The following is a 21,460-nucleotide window of genomic DNA, read 5'->3' as shown; positions in this document are numbered from 1 at the left end:
CCTACTGGTGAGAATCGCATCCCAGCACTTTTTTTTGACATAGTGCCATGTGATTGCATTTTACAACTCGCTGAAAAAATGAGTCTGAAACTCTCCCGTTTTCTTGCTCCTTTGGTAAGATTGCTCTCTATGTCTATTACTGTACAGTATTACATAATTTAAAAAAAACTCAATCCTTCTTTTGAAATTCCTCCATGGTCCACCCTCTTTCTTTCTCTGCAGCCTCCTCTAACCCTAACTCTGGAGTGGCACAGCCCCAGGGACCTGGGTTCGATTCCCCGCTTGAGTCACTGTCTGTGTGGAGTTTGCACCTTCTCCCCGTGTCTACACGGGTTTTCTCCGGATGCTCCAGTTTCCTCTCACAGTCCAAAGATGTGCGGAGTAGGTGGATTGGCCAGGCTAAATTGTCCCTTAGTGTCAGGGGGACGAGCTAGGGTAAGTGCATGGGGTTCTGGGGATAGGGCCTGGGTGGGATTGTGGTCGGTGCAGATTCAATGGGCCGAATGACCTCCTTCTGCACTGTAGGATTCTATGATCACCCCTGACCCCCACCCCAAGGTATCTACATTCCTCCCATTCTCAATTATAAACTCCAGTAAGCAACTCCACTATTGGTGGCTGTGCCTTCAGATGACCAACCAGTTGGTGCCCACATCCCGTAAATGAATTTAAAGAAAGCCATCAAGGCTCTAACTCTGGAATTCTGCCTCTTACCTCACCACCTCCTCCCCCCCCACCTTTAAAACACTCCTTAAATCCAACCTCATTAACCAAGTTTTCGGTCATCGGTCCTCACATCTCTTTATGTGGCTCAATTCCAGATTGTTTGATTACTGCCCCGTGGAATGCCTTGGGGGCCTCAGCAGTGGTAAAAGCACGCTGTGACTACAAGTTGTTGCTGTTGTGGGAGAACAGTTTTACACCGTGAAGCAGAATTCCACAGTATTGCTGTCGGACGGTGTTACAATGCAGAGCGACGGAGGTGACACTTTTGAAAGTCACTAGAAGCCAACCAGTCACTCAGTTACCATCAGGAATTCTGGCCTCAGTACCAAAAAAATTGTTCAAACTGCGTCGGGTGCACCTCGGGGAGGCGGGGGGGGGGGGGGGGGGGGGTGCTGCAGAGTGACAAAACCTGGATAAGAACAATGACAACAAACTCCGTTGCGTTTTATTTGATTGGTATAATAGTTTAATTACAAATAGTGTTTAAAATCGCAGATAGCTGCTGCAGAATTATCAAAGTGGTAGGAAGTTACATATTTGTATTCTGTATTTTTTTTGCCATGTGGACATGTCACATTCACGACTCTCTGTAATGTACACGGAAGATACTGTGTGTCAGCGTGAAATATTACATCCAAGATATCTGGAAACGAAACATTCTCATTTCACGATCTGAAACATTCAATTATTACTTTTGATTGAACATTTAAAAATAATACAAACTAAAATCAAACATGTTCCCAGGATACATTTCAGTCTTAAAACTTGGCTCCTTTGCATTTTACTTGTGAAAAGCTTCAATATTAACAATACCTAGAACATCGCTGGTTGAAACAATACATCGTGCATGGGAGGCAGTGCAACCGCTGATCTATCTGAAAGGTACATAGTAGCAAAATAATAATAAAAAAATTAATCAAAGAGGCAAAGAATTCTTGGAATGAGTGTGTTAAGACATATATGAATTATTGAAGTGTTGCTTAATTTTCTGATCCCTACTGTTTGGCTTGTTCATTCAAAACAAAATTAAAATTAACTTTCAGTGAGTAGCAAAGTTCACCTCTCACATCTGTCACTGGTATAATGTAACGTGTAGGCTGTTCATAGTTCCTCTGAGCCCCAGGGCGGTTTTTGGACAGGGAGGTGGTGTGAGCAATTACTAAGAAAACTGACTCCCTCCTGCTGAGTTGCTGCAAACTAAGCAATAATCACACCTTGGATGTTTTAAGTTTTAGTTTTATTTATTAGTGTCACAAGTAGGCTTACATTAACGCCGCAATTTAAGTTACTGTGGCGCCTGTTGGGGTACACTGAGGGAGAATTTAGCATGGCCAATGCACCGAACCAGCACGTCTTTCGGAATGTGGGAGGAAACCGGAGCACCCGGAGGAAACCCATGCAGACTGCGTGCAGACTCCGCACAGGCGGTGACCCAAGCCAGGAGTCGAACCCGGGTCCCTGGCACCGTGAGGCAGCAGTGCTAACCACTGTGCCACCATCAGGACACCAGAACTGAGCAGTTAGGACCACCAGGGAAAATTGGCCAAGTTTGGTACTCTTTTTTTCTAAAAGGTTGACCTGATAGAAAGCCTTTACAATTATGATAGGGTCCAAGAAATAAAGTTCTATACAGGGATTTACAAATGAAGGATGGATATTTCCATCCCGTCCGCCACGGGAATCGTAGCGGGCTGGACACGGATCATGCAAAGATCCGTTGACCTCGGGTGGGATTTTCTGTTTTCAAGGCGGTCGGAAAATCTCACCTGATTTTTCTGCTTGAGGGGGTGACCACATCGAGGGGGTAATAGATTTAAGACAGCCACCAATAAATCCAAAAAAGAATTCATAAGCAATGTCTTTCCCCAAAGAGTATTTAGAATGTGGCACTCGCTACTACAGTGAGTGGCTGAGGCGCACAGCATGCAGTAGACGCATTCAAGGGGACATTGGATAAACAGATTAGGGAGAAAGGGACAGGCAGGTACGGTGAGATGAGGTATGATTGGAGGTGGCTCTGTGAAGCATAAACACTGGCACACACCAGTTGGGGTGAATGGACAGTTTCTGTACCCTACATTCCATGTAATTTAATTCAATACAATATTCATCACGTGAAGCCACTCTATATTATTTTTCTTCTTTCCTGAGGCGATCGTTTGCTCGCCTTCTCCCTTTATGAAATGTTCTCCAGCCACATAAACCTCCCAAACCTTCTTATTCCTCCCATTCTGGCTGCCTGAGCATCCCCAGTTTTCATCACTCTGCCATTGGCTGCCCTTACTTCAGGCTCCTTGGCCCTAAGCTCTGAAGCTGCTGCCCCAAACCTCCTTTGAGAAGCTCTTTGACCAAGCTTTGGACACCTGTCCCAGTATGTCCTTACGTGGCTCAGTGTCAATTCTATTCCGTTAACGCTCCATCCGAAGTGCTTGGGATATTTCTATGTTAAAGGCATTGTATAAACAGAGGTAATTGTTTTTGTTGTTGTTGCCTTCACCGCTGGGTCAAGCAGGTAAGGGAGTAACAAGCCATTTGAACTAATGTAACTGTGCTGAGGGACGGAGGGGATTTTGGAGCCCAGCCCATGAGCACAGCCACACTCAGGAGTGTGTACAATATGGAAAGACATGGAAAAATGCCAAAGCTCTCCATCGGAGGGTGTTCTCTTGGATGTTAATGATAGTTTGGTTAGGCCCTGACTCCGTTATCCTTGTATCTGTTATCCTTTTTCCCAGGGTGGAAGAGTCAATTACTAGGGGGCACAGTGAGGGGCAAGGTTTAAAGGAGATGTACGTGGCAGACTTTTCACCCAGAGGGTGCCTGGAACTTGCTGCTGGGGGAGGTAGTGGAAGCAGATACGATAATGACTTTTAAGGGGCGTCTTGACAAATACATGAATAGGATGGGAATAGAGGGATATGGTCCCCGTAAGGGTTGGGGGTTTTAGTTCAGTCGGGCAGCATGGTCGTTGCAGGCTTGGAGGGCCGGAGGGCCTGTTCCTGTGCTGTAATTTTCTTTGTGTGACTATCACAGGTTTAATCATGCTCAGTGAGCATTAGGCCTCAATCCTGGGCCAGAAATGGGTTCCCAGTCTAAAGAGTTCCCACCCTTGAGCAGTCATTTACCTTATAAGGAGCCACTAGGTGTTCAAACCTTTACAAGGCAATTTAGAGAGGGGCAGAGACGATGGCGACCTTGTGTAACTGAGTCTCTCCCATCTCCATGGTGCTACCACCAGCCTTGTAAAAGCACAGAGGAACTCAGGGTCAGCATGGTGGCACAGTGCCAGGGACCCGGGGTCAATTCCGGCCTCGGCTCACTGTCTGTGTGGAGTTTGCACATTCTCCCTGTGTCTGCGTGGGTTTCCTCCCATAATCCAAAGATGTTTGGGTTAGGTTGATTGGCCATGCTAAATTGACCTTAGTGTCAGAGCGATTAGCGGGGTAAATATGTGGGGTTACGGGACAAGAGTCTGGGTGGGATTATGGTTGGTGCAGCCTCGATGGGCCGAATAACCTCCTTCTGCACTGTAGGGATTCTATGATCCCTGTGCGGGCATACATTTCTTTCTGGTACTTCACCCCAAGCACCTGTCCTGATGACCTCGTGGAGTGGGTCACTACTTAGTTCAGGCTTGTGCTCTCTTGAGAAAGGGGAGATCTGATCAAGGCCTAAAGGAGGGTGAATGGAGAGAAAAGTCTTCTGAAGAGGTCCGGAACAACCTTAAATTTAGAACCAGGTCATTCAGTTTGATGTCAGGAAGCATTTCTTCGGTCAAAGGATCGTGGAAATCTGCAATTCTCCTCCTCAATATCCCAATGTCCACACCTAGGCACTTCCAAACTCGCTACAATGTAGAGTGGTCGTGGGCTGATGTTCCCCTCTGGAGTCCCGAAGACCCATATCTTTGCCCCAATTTGCACCTCAATTCAACATCAGCTAACCCGGCACAGGCCGGTGTGAGATCCTTGGGCAACCAGTTCCAAAGCTGTGCGGATGATTAGCCTTGACAAATTGACCCTTAGTGTCAGGGGGATTAGCAGGGTAAAATACATGGGGTTATGGGGATAGGGAGTGTGGCATTGTTGTTGGTGCAGGCTCGGTGGGCCGAATGGCCTCTTTTTGCACTGTAGGGATTCTATGAACCTGCTCTGGATGGCTGGAGGGAGCCTTTACCCACTGGGCCTCCGGGAAATTTCAAACAACCTAACATGAACCTGATGTACCTCCTGGGAACACTTGTATTGTTACAGCTGGCTGCGGACTGGGTTAGCACAATAATCATCACATCTGGAGCAACTGCCCGGGGTACACTTTGTGGGTGGAATTTAAACCTACACTTTGGAAGCCATACTCAGTTGTATATTAAAATCACAAATCAAACATTAAAAAAACATGCAACATATTTTAAAAAAAAATTAAACAGAGCTATTTTGGGAATGTACAATTCGTCCACACTGCCGCACATTTATTAAATACACAGCAGTTTCTTCTCAATTGTTTTGGTGATATTCATTTTAAAACGATCTAAAATAATCCTATTTTAAATAAAATCAATATTATCGTGCAGTTTTATCTTTACACACACACGCACACATACAGTTTTAAAAAATAATTCAGACATTTTCACCGCTGTAGATGTGTCTTCCCGATAGTAGCCGAGAATTCGGTGGCAAAAACCTAGGAATTGAAGACACACTTGCCTGATCTCTGACTCAGAACGAGTAGTATTAGATATGACACAACACTGCCTCATGTTTCACATCCCCACCTCTGGGAGGAAGACATTACACAAGCTCGGAGGAGCTGAGTTTATTTTCCGTCTCTCGCTAGCTCTCTCTCTCTCTCGTCTCCCTTTTCCCTTTCTGTGCAATATTTAGCGCTGGTTTCTGCACCAACTCGTGTTGCAAAAGGCTCCAGTGCAAACAGCGTGGTCTGTGCAAAGTATGGCACACAGGAAGTGCAACATCAGAAAAAGCACAACTTCCAGCTTTTTGTAAGTTGGAGCCGTCGCGAAAGTGGTTGCCCTCGGTGCTGCTCTTGGAGTGGAAGGTCTCAGGATCATTCGTGAAGTCTGTTGACAATTTTGTTTCTATTTTTTCTTGCCCTCTCTTTGCCACGAGTCTTAAAGTTTTAGCATGAAGAAGATCTCGGCCTCGGTGCTCGTGGTTTGTGAGACCTTGACCTCCTCCGCTAAGTGACGGGGCAGGGCTAAGTCCGTGCAGATGCTTTTGGGGTCGGAGCAGGCCCCCTCCGGGTTGCCCCTCTCTTCCAGCACACTGGCCGGGTTGCTCTGCCCCAGGCTCCACAGCCGCTGCCGCTCCTGCGCCTGCTTTGCCCGGTTGGCAATATACCGCACCCGGCTCTGGCTCCTCGATGACGACCTGCGCAGGACGACCGGGCTGATCTCCTCGGCCTCTGGAGGCTGACCAGCAGTGGGAGAGGTGATATCGTTCTCCCGCTCGAAGCTCGTGATCCTCTTCAGCTGCTCCGTCAAGTTGTCCTGGGCGAGTCTCTTCATCCCGGCTGCCCTGCGCTGCTCGCGCATGGGCCTCGTGATGAAGTTCCGACTGATGCTCTTGTACTTGCTGTCGAAGCTGGGCACAATATCATCAGAAGTCAGGTCGCCGAGGCTTTTTGATTTGCTCGGACTTTCTGCTACCTTTTTGCTTTGCGTTATTGATTTGAGAGCTGGGGAAGACTGTTTGAGGCTCTCCATGTATAGCCTACTCCAGGTGTGGCGCCTCGAGTTTGACTGGCAGGGAATCGCTGATGATTTAGCCAAGGGCTTGGGCTGAAAGTCATCAACTTGTTGCTGGTCACCATCGGATCTTAAATTGGGATTAGACTTGCTTTTACTAACTTTGGCCAGCATTTCTTGACCGCTGGTGGCTGATCGAGGCCTTATCCGTTTGTCTGTCAAAAGCCCTTCCAAAGTTTCGTTTTGCCTGCTGCTGAGGTCAGATAAACTCTTCCGAGCCAAGTTGGGCAGCGACAAGTCAATGACCGTGTCATTTGATGACATACTGGATGATGAAGACATGCTATCCCTGTGGTTCCCGGAATCCAACTTACACCAGATCCTATCATTTATGGTCACATCTGATGACACAGCAGGCACTGGGGATGTGCATAGTTGGACAGGCATCATCAACAATGGCTGTGTAATAAGATGCCCATCGCAACTAACGCTTCGCACCACATCAGGGTAGACACTTTTCCTCGCATGACAACCAGGGTTATTTTGGCCGCGGCTGCTTGGTGCCCGTTGTGGTGAGGAACTGGGGAGTAAATCGCCAGTGGGACTTTCCTGGGATTGGTCCAACTCTCCGCCATCCGATCTCTGGCCAGAAACTCCCTGAGCAGGATTATTGGTTGAGGCTCCTGCAGATAAAGCATCGCGCTGAGCCAGATTGCCAATGAGGAGTCCAGCTCTTTCCTTGCCCCGACCGTCCGGTGCCAACGAGGAACGTTTTGGGTTTTGAGAAGAGTTCACTGGGGTTGCGGAGTGATTGGTGGGAGCGCACAAATCTGTGCTGCCCTCAGAAAAATGGGAAGCTTCGTCATCATCCTGAGAATCTTCATGGGGTTTTGATGTGAGACAGACGTGAGCGTGAAGGGTCTCCTTCTGCTTGTTGCTTCCAGCGAGGAGATCCACGCCCAGGCCATCAGCTCCATTTCCCAGTTTCCCCTCACTATTGGATGCCTCTGGGACCTTTATTGCTCGGTTATTATCGCTAGGGACTTTCTTGGCTTTTGGTGATGACGGGCTGCGTTCTGTAAGTAGACATCCTTCTGAGTTGGTGGTTTCCTCTCTGGAGCTGCTCACAGAAGATAAGGACATCTGCTGGGAGTCAGTGCAAGTTCTATCCTCAAAATGCATAGATTCTTCAGTAATAGTTTCAAGAGTGTGCATGGGAATGCAAGGAACGGGGTGTGAGAATGGCTGGACACCTGCAGAGAGAAGAGGAGAAAAACAATCAATAAATATCTACTGAGCTTCATCGCACACCATCACTACAGTCATTGTGTGGGCGTCAGGTCAATGAATGGAAGGCCACAAAGTCAAAGTCTTTTCCAGTGACACTAAAGTTAGCACTTAGAACTGTTTCTAACTTTAAGAACTTAAAACGGCTTTCAAAATCTGTTCTCGAGTTTTATTTTTCAGAAAGATAGAACAGAAAATGCTGGAAAAACGCTGCGTCTGCGGAAAGATAAACAGAGTCAATGTTCTGGGTCCGTATGACTCTTCTTCAGAGTTAAAGAGAGGGGGCAATGTGATGGATTTTATACTGTTGAATTGGGGGGGGGGGTGGAGCAATATATGTTGGGGATAGGTGAGAGCACAGGAGAGTTTGGACAATGACGTTTAGGGCACAGGACAAAGGAAGTGTTAATGGCAGTGTTAAGGACTAGAGGAGGTGCTGATAGTGGTGTAAAGGTAAGATAGCAGAGTGTGTTAACAGCAGAACACAGATCAGCAATCTGTGAAAATAAAATTTAAGAATAAGGGCGGCACGGTGGCACAGTGGTTAGCACTGCTGCCTCACAGCGCCAGGGACCTGTGTTCAATTCCCGGCCTGGGTCACTGTCTGTGTGGAGTTTGCACGTTCTCCCCGTGTCTGCGTGGGTTTCCTCCAGGTGCTCCGGTTTCCTCCCATGGTCCAAAGATGTGCAAGTTAGGTGGATTGACCATGCTAAATCACTCCTTAGTGTCAGGGGGATCAGCGGGGTAAATACATGGGGTTACGGGAATGGGGCCTGGGTGGGATTGTTGTCGGTGCAGACTCGATGGGCCGAATTCCTTCCTTCTACACTGATTTTATGAATTTGACAGATGGCCCTGTGGGGATCGGGGGTGGTGTAATTAAATAAAAAGAGGTCAAGATGGAGGAGAAAGTTCACAGTCTGCAGTTGTTGAACTCAATGTTAAATCCAGGAGGCTGTAATCGGGAGGTCAGACGTTGTTCCCCCAGGTTATGTTGGCCTTCACTGGAGCAATGCAGCAGGCAGAGGACGGACATGTGGGCAGGACAGCAAGATGGTGAGTTAAAACAGCAAGCGACAGGAAGGAAGGGTGGGGGTCTTGCTTGTGGACTGAGTGAAGGTGACCGCTTCCAGTCTGTGTTTAGTCTCCCCTGGCTAGAGGAGACCACACTGGGAGCAGTGAACACAGCAGACCAGACTGTGAAGGTACAAGTGAAACTTGCTTCACCTGAAAGGAGTGTTTGGGGCCTTGGATATTGAGGAGGGAGGAAGTAAAGGGGCGGATGTTGCGATTGCATGGGCTTTTTCCAGAATGTTCTGTTTTTATGTCAGATTTGCAGCATCCGCAGAATTTTGCTTTTTTCCTGTCCTGTCTCTTTCCAAGGCTGTTGTTCACATTCGAAGTTTGGCACCACAAGTGATCACGAGCGCTTCATTCAATCTTTTTCATGTGGGCCTGGTCAGCAAGTGTCCACCTCAGGGGAAGCATCAAAGCTAAGTACAATGTCCTGAGTGAGCCAAACATCCGTGTGCACGAGCCTCCAGCAGAGGCCACCAGCTGGCAAATGTCTTGAAGTACAATGTTCGCCCCGTCCCAGTCCCTCTGGCCCCACTTGCAGACTGGCGGAGAGTAACTAACCCAGTCACTGTGTAACTGCAACACCCATTGCTGAACCAGCCTCTTAAATCCTACACAACGTTGACTGAACGGGAGTACAGGTATTTTAACTTCCCCTGTTCCCCCCTCCAGCCCCCACGCACAGCGCGATGACCGACTCTCCCAGCATATTTAGTCCTGTGAGATCTCGGCAACATTTGCAATATAACAAGCTTCCATGGATAAGACATCATGTACCTTTGAAAGAAAGCAACTTGTATTTTTGTTGAAATACGCGCGCTCTGTTAAAGGTCTCCCATAAATCAATTATTTAATCACTTTCGATTTCGAGATGTCACTAATCTGGGGTAGTCTTTCCCCTCAAGGTGTCAAATGAACTCAATAAGCCAGTTCATGCAGACAGTTATAAACCATAAGTGGAAACACTTTGGCCATCAAAACTAACCGAGACTTCAACTTGACGTGAGCTGCTTCCACAATGAAAAACAACACATAGAAGATCAGCACAGCGCAAATAACCACAACACAGCACAGCGCAGACAAACACAACACAGACAAACACAACACAGCACAGCGCAAATAACCACAACACAGCACAGCGCAAATAACCACAACACAGCACAGCGCAAATAACCACAACACAGCACAGCGCAGACAAACACAACACAGCACAGCGCAGACAAACACAACACAGCACAGCGCAGACAAACACAACACAGCACAGCGCAGACAAACACAACACAGCACAGCGCAGACAAACACAACACAGCACAGCGCAGACAAACACAACACAGCACAGCACAGACAAACACAACACAGCACAGCGCAGACAAACACAACACAGCACAGCGCAGACAAACACAACACAGCACAGCGCAGACAAACACAACACAGCACAGCACAGACAAACACAACACAACACAGCGCAGACAAACACAGCACAGCGCAGACAAACACAACACAGCACAGCGCAGACAAACACAGCACAGCACAGCGCAAATAAACACAACACAGCACAAACAAACACAGCACAGTGCAAATAACCACAACACAGCGCAGACAAACACAGCACAGCACAGCTCAAATAACCACAACACAGCGCAAACAAACACAACACAGCACAGCGCAAACAAACACAGCACAGCGCAAATAAACACAACACAGCACAGCGCAAACAAACACAGCACAGCACAGCGCAAATAAACACAACACAGCACAAACAAACACAGCACAGCGCAAACAAACACAACACAACACAGCGCAAATAAACACAACACAGCACAAACAAACACAGCACAGTGCAGACAAACACAACACAGCACAGCGCAAATAACCACAACACAGCACAAACAAACACAACACAGCACAGTGTAGCTGTGCTGACTTCAGCCAGGCTAATGAGGTTGGCTTGCTAGAGTATGAACTACCTGATGAGTCTGGCCTGGCGAGGCGCGCCATCAACAGGTCCAGGCAGCGGGCGATCGACGGGGTCGTCATCCCGACTGTCTGCCCCTCTACCGCGGCTATATTCGCAGCCAGGTGTCCCTGGAAAGGGAGCATGCGGTGTCCACGGGCGCAGTTGATGCCTTCCGCACCCGCTGGGCACCGCAAGGGCTGGGGTGCATGATCGACCCAGACAATCACCTTTTAATTTGATGTTTTAAGTTTCCTTGTGCTTTGCTTTTTGGTTCGGGTTGTTCCTCCCCCTTTTGGGGAGCTGACCTTTTTCATTTATCTCTCAGTTAATTTGATTTAGTTTAATTAGTTGGTACCACAAAAGAACTACCTGATGAGTCCTAACTGATGGTTAAATCAGGGAGCCTCATGCTCCCTATTTAAAGCAGGTGTGTCAGACTCCCAGCCTGCATTCAGCAGGGAGCAACTGGAGAGCTGGCTGTGTACAGATATATGGTGCAAATAAAGTAACTTGGTGACGGGACTTTCGCCTCCATGGAGTTATTACAGTAGCACAGCACAACACAGTCCAATACAGTCCAACACTATACAGCACAGTGTAGCACAGCACAGCACAACACGGCACAGTGTAGCATAACACAACACAACACAATCCAGCACAGTCCAACACAACACAGCACAATCCAGCACAGTCCAACACGACACAATCCAGCATAGTCCAACACAACACAGCACAGTCCAACACAACACAGTCCAACACAACACAGCATAGTCCAACACAGCACAACACAGTCCAACACAACACAGCACAGTGTAGCACAACACAACACAGCACAGTCCAACACAACACAGCACAATCCAGCATAGTCCAACATAACGCAATCCAGCACAGTCCAACACAACACAGCACAGTCCAACACAGCACAGTACAGTCCAACACAGCACAACACAGTCCAACACAGCACAACAAAATGTAGCACAACACAGCACAGTCCAACACAACACAGCACAGTCCAACACAACACAGCACAGTCCAACACAGCACAGTACAGTCCAACACAACACAGCACAGTCCAACACAGCACAGTACAGTCCAACACGGCACAACACAGTCCAATACAGCACAACACAGTGTAGCACAGCACAACACAGCACAGTGTAGCACAACACAGCACAATCCAGCACAGTCCAACACAACACAGTTCAACACAACACAACACAGCACGATGTAATGGGCTAAATCTTCCTGAAACAGGGCATCTTGCTCTGACTGTCCGTAGTCAAGGTCTTTGCTACGTCCTTCAGTTCAAAATGGTTTCCACTGAAACTGCTGGAAATGGAGCTGGTGACACGAAGAGTGACAGGACCAACAGTCTCTCTCCTTAAGATTCAGAAAGCGGAAGAAGGAAGTGGTGTGCGAATTAGAGTCAAATCGGGTATTGAAAGATAAATAAGGAGAAGAAATGATTGGACCAGGAGACAAAATAGAAGTTGGAAGAAAATTTTAAAAATGCGATTTTGAAAATTTCTAACAATAATCGAGTGGTTGGCGGAATGAGCCTCAGCCCAGTTTACACTGCTCCCTTCTTGGACTGGAGAGATTGATTGATAGACAAAACTATCACATTGTTATAAAGCACTTACACTATTCATTACAATCCCTAACTTTCTGTAACAAGTTTAATGGGTTTTTAATGTGCAAATCTGGCAAATTCTTTAAAAAAATAAACAGTGAGGCTCAGGGTGAGATGCGATCTGTGTGAAGCGAGCTCTGGGAGCAGTGTAACTAAGCCCCCCTTCACCCCCACTCCATCCCTCTGCCTGCAATTTATTTCCTTCAAGTCCAAAGATGTGCGGGTTGGGTGGATTGGCCACACTAAATTACCCCTTAATGTCAGGAGGACAAGTTGAGGTAAATGCATCTGGTTATGGGGATAGAGCCTGGGTGGGATTGTGGTCAGTGCAGACTCAATGGGCCAAATGGCCTCCTTCTGCACTGTGGGGATTCAATGATAAAATGACCCTCCGATTTCCCTTTTGAAATCATCGATTGTTATTTTTTTATTAGTGTCACAAATAAGTTTACATTAACACTGCAATGAAGTTACTGTGAAAATCCCCTAATCGCCACACTCCGGCGCCTGTTCGGGTACACTGAGGGAGAATTTAGCATGGCCAATGCACCCTAACCAGCACGTCTTTCAGACTGTGGGAGGAAACCGGAGCACCCTGAGGAAGCCCACGCAGACACGGGGAGAATGTGAGACTCTGCACAGACAGTGACCTGAGGCCAGGAATTGAACCCGGCTCCCTGGCGCTGTGAGGCAGCAGTGCTAACCACCGTGCCACTCTGGATTGTCTCCACCATCGTCACGAGCATCATGAAAACATCACGTGTCTGTTTACCCAGCACACTCAATGTTTTTCCAACTTCTGTGGCAATTGTCACCTTGCCTGCACAGAGGGCCACTACACCCGGTCCCTGCTACAAGAGAAATAACCTTTGAATTCTGCCCCTTATTGCTTACGCTGGCCTGATTTAAATGGCATTGATGGGATGACTTTTGCCTCGTGTACAATTTCACTCCAAAATGCCACACAAGTTAGCGTTGTTTTACTTTCTTTAATGAAGGCTGCAATACAGCTGGAGCTATGAGAGGATCATTGCTATTCTGGGGCCGTAGCCTGATGAAACGTCAAAGTGAAATGTACTGCACAGTGATGAGTGAGGGGTTCCCATCACAGCACTCCGTCTGTCCGCAGCAGACTCAAGGTTCATCAACAATTCTGGCTTTCTCGTCCTCACACCATGAAATATTGAGCAGACATGACCTCCTGACCTCTACAGCAAGGTTGGAGGTCGTTATCGGGGGAGATTCACATCTCCACCTTCACATGTTCGTCTGACAAACGTCTTTTGACACGAGTTGTTTTCTATTCAGTTGTTTTGTTTTCTATTCAGTGAGATCAATCTGCTTTGAACCGAGGACACATCCCAAAGTTTTGGACAGTATTAAGAACTCAGTAATGAACATGAGTGTGCACACTCACAGCCCTGCACACTCACAGCCCTGCACACTCACAGCCCTGCACACTCACAGCCATGTCCACTCACAGCCCTGCACACTCACAGCCCTGCACACTCACAGCCATGTCCACTCACAGCCCTGCACACTCACAGCCCTGCACACTCACAGCCCTGCACACTCACAGCCATGTCCACTCACAGCCCTGCACACTCACAGCCCTGCACACTCACAGCCATGTCCACTCACAGCCCTGCACACTCACAGCCATGTCCACTCACAGCCCTGCACACTCACAGCCGTGCACACTCACAGCCCTGCACACTCACAGCCCTGCACACTCACAGCCCTGCACACTCACAGCCATGTCCACTCACAGCCATGTCCACTCACAGCCCTGCACACTCACAGCCCTGCACACTCACAGCCCTGCACACTCACAGCCGTGTCCACTCACAGCCCTGCACACTCACAGCCCTGCACACTCACAGCCCTGCACACTCACAGCCCTGCACACTCACAGCCATGTCCACTCACAGCCATGTCCACTCACAGCCCTGCACACTCACAGCCCTGCACACTCACAGCCCTGCACACTCACAGTCGTGTACATTCACAGCTGTGCCCACTCACAGCCGTGCACACTCACAGCCGTGCACACTCACAGCCGTGCACACTCACAGTCGTGTACATTCACAGCTGTGCCCACTCACAGCTGTGCACACTCACAGCCGTGCCCACTCACAGCCGTGCACTCACAGCCGTGCACTCACAGCCGTGCACACTCACAACAATGCACACACAGCCATGCACCCTCACAGCCGTGCACATTCACAGCCGTGCACACTCACAGCCGTGCACTCACAGCCGTGCACTCACAGCCGTGCACACTCACAACAATGCACACACAGCCATGCACCCTCACAGCCATGCACTTTCACAGGCGTGCACGCGCACAGCTGTGCGCACTCAGTCGTGCACTCTCAGTTGTGCACACTCACAGTCGTGCACACTCTCAGTCATGCACACTCACAGCCGTGCACACTGAGCCGTGCATGCTCACAGCCGTGCACGCTCCTAGCCGTGCATGCTCACAGCCATGCACACTCACAGTCGTGCACATTCACAATCATGCACACTCAGTCGAGCACACTCAGTTGTGCACACTCACAGCTGTGCACACTCATAATCGTGCACACTCATAACCGTGCATGCTCACAGCCATGCACACTCACAGTCATGCACATTCACAGTCGTGCACACTCACAGTTGTGCACACTCAGCCATGCACACTCACGGTGGTGCACATTTAGATGTGCACATTCACAACCGTGCCCACTCACAACAATGCACACTCAGCCGTGCGCTCTCACAGCCGTGCACGCTCACAGCCACGCACACTCAGTTGTGCACACTCAGTTGTGCACACTCACAGCTGTGCACACTCATAACCATGCACACTCGCAGCCATGCAACTGCATGCTCACAGTTGTGCACATTCACACTCATGCACACTCACAGCTATGCACACGCACAGCTGTGCACACTCACAGCTGTGCACACTCAGCCATGCACACTCACGGTCGTGCACACTCACAGCCATGCAACTCACAGCTGTGCACACTCACAGTGGTGCACACTCACGGTCGTGCACACTCACAGCCATGCACACTCACAGCCATGCACACTCACAGCCGTGCACACATGCAATTGTGTACACATATCTGCACACCAAAACTTATCATGTGCTGATGAGAGCTTCTTTTACACAATGAAAAAGTATCATCTCTCACCCCTCATTGTAAGTGAATACCCCGTGTGACGCAGGATTTGTACAACTCGAGTTCAGCTTGGGACTTAGAACAACAAAGAACAAAGAACAATACAGCACAGGAACAGGCCCTTCGGCCCTCCAAGCCCGGGCCGCTCCCCGGTCCAGGATTGAATCCTGAATCCAGGATCCCCGCCCAATTTTCCAGCCTATCTACATACCAATATCCTATCCACCGAGCTGTCCCTCACAGCTACGATGCTTTGTTCATTACAACCTATTAACTTACCCCCACCCCCCCATTCCAGACCATGTGATCTCCAGGGAGAGGCGAAAACCCAGAGTGAAAAACCCCAGGGCCAATATGGGGAAAAAAAATCTGGGAAATTCCTCTCCGACCCCCTGAGGCGATCGAAACGAGTCCAGGAGATCACAATGGCCCCGATCGGAAAATGCTTCCCAACCCTAGTCATTTCCACTTCCACGAACACCATATGAATTCCCTGCCCCCGAGACAGGTTCCCAACTATCCGCAGTCTCACTCTGTACTGGCACCAGCAAGATGATCATAGAATGAAGCCTTGAAACGAGAAACCAGGAACAATTAGCCCGCGCCGCTCCCTGGTCCAAACTAGACCACTCTTTTGTATCCCTCCATTCCCACTCCGTTCATATAGCTGTCTAGATAAGTCTTAAACGTTCCCAGTGTGTCCGCCTCCACCACCTTGCCCGGCAACACATTCCAGGCCCCCACGACCCTCTGTGTAAAATATGTCCTTCTGATATCTGTGTTAAACCTCCCCCCCTTCACCTTGAACCTATGACCCCTCGTGAACGTCACCACCGACCCGGGGAAAAGCTTCCCACCGTTCACCCTATCTATGCCTTTCATAATTTTATACACCTCTATTAAGTCTCCCCTCATCCTCCGTCTTTCCAAGGAGAACAACCCCAGTTTCCCCAATCTCTCCTCATAACCAAACCCCTCCATACCAGGCAACATCCTGGTAAACCTCCTCTGTACTCTCTCCAAAGCCTCCACATCCTTCTGGTAGTGTGGCGACCAGAACTGGACGCAGTATTCCAAATGCGGCCGAACCAACGTTCTATACATCTGCAACATCAGACCCCAACTTTTATACTCTATGCCCCGTCCTATAAAGGCAAGCATGCCATATGTTTGGATACTAATGCTCCCAATTTATGTAACTATCTCAGATTAGCACAGTGTCCTCTACACAGGAACTTTCCAACAAACCTTCACTGTGTACACAGAATGATACCAATATTTGCCTTTGTTTGGTGTCCAGAAAATCACCTTCACCTTTTGGCCCATTGAGTCAGAGTCACTATTGCAGTGAGTGAAACGTCAATGAACAAACTCGGACATGCAGCCTTGAAAAACTTCATCGAAAACATCCCCCGCAATAAAATGCAATGTTTAAAAATCAATTCATTCGAAACAGAAGATTTCTACACACAAGTTAAAAGTCATAACTGAGTTTTAGCAAAGATGTCCCAACCACACAGCATAGAAGGAGGCCATTCGGGCCATCATACCTGTGACTACTAGACCGAGGCACCAAGTGACATTGGGAATGCAGACACACTGGGCAGAGGGGAAACTTGCTTGCGAGTAATGCAATGGTTGGGCCACTCAAATTTTGAATGCTGCAGCATGGACTGGCCAGTGCTTTTGAAAATAACAAAAACCTCCAAACAAACAGGCCGGTTTTGGTGTTAGAGGTGAGGATTGCCCATGGGGTAGGTGCTGGAAGGTGTTCCACTCCACTTCCGGAATGGCGATCCCTCTCAGGATGGGGATTATTGCAGAATAAAGCTGCTTCGATAAGGACCTATCAAAGCCTGCAACCACCTTCAACTCCACCTCCCCCCGCCCGCCCCCCCCCGGCCGCCCCCGCCCGCCCCCGCCCATCCCCCTCTCGCCTCCACATCCTCCCCACCAGCATCATTGCTACGAGTGCGATTTTTGCTTTTGGACAAATGACTGTTACGTCTCCCTATATGACAATGGTGACCACCTCCCATTGGCTGCAAAGCCCTCTGGAACGTTTCCTGATGTGTGGAAGCTGCTGTGTGAAGACAAGTCCTTCTTTGATCCTTTTAATGCGAGGGGGATCTGCTTTGAAATGTCATTGTTGCGCAAGACCATTTACCGATCTTGCTCGTCACCAATGACGATTCTGCGGGGGATCTGACCCATCCCGTTACGTGAGGCATCGTGAGTTAGCAGGACATGGACAGTCGCTAACCAGCAGCTCCTTCCCGGTCAATTCCTTTTCCCTTTGACTTCAGTTGAGGAGGAAATTTGGAAGCAGTGCAGAAGAGGCCATTGGTTGCTTAGTGACTGCTACTGTCAAAGATGTGCGTGTGGGTTAGGTGGATTGGCCATGCTAAATTGCCCCTTAGTGTCAGGGGGACTAGCAGGGTAAATACGTGTGGTTACAGAGATAGGGCCTGGGTGGGATTGTTGTTGGTGCAGGCTTGATGGGCTGAATGGCCTCCTCCTGCACTGTATGGATTCTATTACCGCCCAAGATAGATTTGTACCAGTTTACTGGGAAAACATGAAAGTCTTCCATCCTTGGGGGGGGTGGGAGGGGGGGGGGTTGGGGGCGCGGAGGTCAGGGGGTTGCCCTACAAACAGAATCTGAGTAGAATGGGCCGTTCAGAAGAAAGAGAGATGACCTCATCCAAATATAAAATTCTTGAACGGGTCGACAAGGAGCTGGTGAGACCACGCCTGGAACACAGTGGTCTCTTTACTTGAGAAAGGATATACTGGCACTGGAGGGGCTGCAGAGGAGATTCACTAGGTTGATTCCGGAGTTGAGAGGGTTGGCTTATGAGGAGAGACTGAGTTGACTGGGGCTATACTCATTGGAATTCAGAAGAATGAGGGGAGATCTTATAGAAACATGTAAGATTATGAAGGGAATAGATAAGATAGAAGCAGGGAAGTTGTTTCCACTGGCGGGTGAAACTAGAACTAGGGGGCATGGCCTCAAAATAAGGGGAAGCAGATTTAGGACTGAGTTGAGGAGAAACTTCTTCACACAAAGGGTTGTGAATCTGTGGAATTCCCTGCCCAGTGAAGCAGTGGAGGCTACCTCATTGAATGTTTTTAAGGCAAGGATAGATAAATTTTTGAACAGTAAAGGAATTAAGGGTTATGGTGGGCGGGCGGGTAAGTGGAGCTGGGTCCGTGAAAAGATCGGCCATGATCTTATTGAATGGCGGAGCAGGCTCGAGGGGCCAGATGGCCGACTCCTGCCCCTAGTTCTTATGTTCTTATGACAGGCAATTTCTTCTGACTGGAGAATCCAGAACTGGGGAATCACAGCCTGGGGATGAGGGATCAGACATTTAGAACTGAGGATGAGGAGACATTTCTTCACTCAGGGTTGTGAATCTTTGGAATTCTCTTTCCCAGAGAGCTGTTAAAGCTCAGTTGGTGAGCGTATTCAAAGCTCGGGTGGGTTGGAGGGGGTGTTAGGATTTTGGGCAAAAAAGGCAGGAAAGTGGAGTTGAGGTAGACGATCGGTCATGGTCCGATGGAATGTTGGTGCAGGCTCAAGGGGCCGAGTGGCCTACTGCTGCTCCTATCTTCTTATATACAGTGCCATTCATGATCTCAGCAAATCCCAAAGCATTTTACAGCCAACGAAGATCTTTTTTGAAGCACCCGTGCAGTTGTAATGTAGGAAACATGGCAGCCAAATTTCTGCACAGCAAGATCCCACAATCTGCAATGTGAAAGTGAGCAGAAAATCAGTTTCAGCGATGCTGGTTGAGGGGTAAGTGTCGGGTGGGACATTCCGGAGAACTTCCTTGCTCTGGATCTTTTGCATTTGTTTGCAAACTCAGACAGCACCTCAACTATAACATCCCATCCAAAAAAACAGCACTCCAGCACTGCGGCACTCCCTCAGTAATACATCAATCTGGGTTTTGTGCTCAAGTCTCTGGAATGAGATCTCAGCCTATGATCTGCTGACTGAAAGGTGAGTGTACAATTCACTGAGTCAGAGCAACAAAGACACTGGATACCTTGATTCCCCCTTGCTGTTTACAGGGGGAGGCGATGGCTGAGTGGTATTGTCGCCAGACTATTAAGCCAGAAACTCAACTAATATTCTGGGGACCTGGGTTCGAATCCTACCATGGCCGATGGTGGAATTTGAATTCAATAAAACATATCTGGAATTAAGAATCCACTGATGACCATGAAACCATTGTCAACTGTTGGGAAAAACCCATCTGTTCCTTTAGGGAAGGAAATCTGCCTTCCTTACCTGGTCTGGCCCACATGTGACTCCAGAGCCATAGAAATGGTGTTGATTCTTAACTGTCCTTGGGTAACTAGGGATGGGCAATAAATGCTGGCCAGCCAGCGACGCCCATGTCCCACGAATGAATAAAAAAATATATATTTTTGATTCTAAAACACCAGGAAAGTGGTCAAGCTTCAAGAATGAAGCCATCCTAATTAAATCTTGGACATAAGAGGTATCTCTCTCTCTCTCACCTTCAGGTTTATTCCTTAGGGAACTTTATTAATGTTCAAAAGCCAGTTGACATGTGTGCTAAAGGTAGCTCCCACCTTCTGCCACCAACACCCGCCCCCTCCCATCAGCTTGGCCCAGGATTGAGACATCTTTGTACAACTCATGTTGGAAAGTGAGTGCTTATCAGCTGATTAAACAACAGGTTCAAAGAAGCAAGAGGGGGAATCCAAGGGGAGCAGATCTTTACCTTTGTGTTGCTCTCCAAGTCAGTTGTCCACTGCAAGTGGCAGCAAGGGCAGAACATTACAAACTGTTAAAGGCATTAGGAAGCAAAAGACAAGAAAGGAAGCACATCAAGGAATTCAGACAAGTCACACTCAGACCGAAAGAGGCACCAGCTAACAGCTCAGCTTCTCACAGCTCTTCATTCAGAGTAAAACCACTAACGTCAGGGCAATTTTAATCCAACCCGACCATCAGAGGGTGGGTTAGAATTACCCGTTCAGCAAATCTGATAAGCCCGATTTTACCCCTGGGGGTAAAGGAGGAGCGGTTAAAATCGCTTCTGGGATGGGGCTGGCGAGAGATGGGGGGGGTGGTGGGGTGTTGGGGATTGTTAGGGAGGGGCTGGGGGGGCGGGGCGGGGGGGGGGGTGGAGGAAGAGCTCCTCAAATTTTAACTGGCACTTTTCTGACTTTGGGACAATCGTCCACTCCCAGACAGGCCAGGGCCTGATTACAGAAGGCAGTTGAGCTGATTGCGATGGGCATAAGGTTTTGACACCCAAATGATTACGGCCTGCACAGTCCCAGACCAAGCAGAGAAAGCTGGCGGCAGGTAGGAGCGTTGACGTCCAAGGCGCTGGCGTTTTTGACTGTTTAGAGGCTCCAGTTGGACTGGGAGGAGCGGGAGTGCTTATCCTGACCCTCAAGGAACTGTGCGCAGTTTTGATCTCCATACTTAAGGAGGAATAGAACAAAGAACAAAGAAAATTACAGCACAGGAACAGGCCCTTCGGCCCTCCAACCCTGCACCGACCATGCTGCCCGACTGAACTAAAACCTCCTACCCTCCGGGGACCATTTCTCTCTATTCCCATCCCATTCATGTATTTGTCAAGGTGTCCCTTAAATGTCACTTATCATATCTGCTTCCACTACCTCCCCCGGCAGCGAGTTCCAGGCACCCACCACCCTTTGTGTAAAAAACTTGCCTCGTACATCTCCTTTAAACCTTGCCCCTTGCATCTTAAACCTATGCCCCCTAGTAATTGACTCTTCCACCCTGGGAAAAAGCTTCTGATTATCCACTCCATGCCTCTCATAATCTTGTAGACTTCTATCAGGTTGTCCCTCAACCTCCATCATTCCAGTGAGAACAAACCAAG

At 48.7% G+C, this 21,460-nt stretch overlaps 1 protein-coding gene across 1 annotated transcript in view; it reads right to left on the bottom strand.

Annotated features, from left to right (window-relative positions):
* Positions 1-1,296: 1,296 nt before the first annotated feature.
* LOC144510244 (1-phosphatidylinositol 4,5-bisphosphate phosphodiesterase eta-2-like) overlaps positions 1,297-21,460 on the bottom strand; it is an 84,351-nt gene continuing 64,187 nt past the window's right edge. Inside the window, exons 14-15 of the mRNA XM_078239738.1 lie at positions 5,426-7,680; positions 1,297-1,597 (exon numbers count right to left, since the gene is read on the bottom strand). Of these exons, the coding sequence (XP_078095864.1) occupies positions 5,852-7,680 (1,829 nt within the window). The 3' untranslated portion in view covers positions 1,297-1,597; positions 5,426-5,851. The remainder of the gene's footprint in view (positions 1,598-5,425; positions 7,681-21,460) is intronic.

The sequence above is a fragment of the Mustelus asterias genome, chromosome 22 (genome assembly GCF_964213995.1).
Source record: "Mustelus asterias chromosome 22, sMusAst1.hap1.1, whole genome shotgun sequence".
NCBI lineage: Eukaryota > Metazoa > Chordata > Chondrichthyes > Carcharhiniformes > Triakidae > Mustelus > Mustelus asterias.
This window is presented reverse-complemented; position numbering and strand designations above follow the sequence as displayed.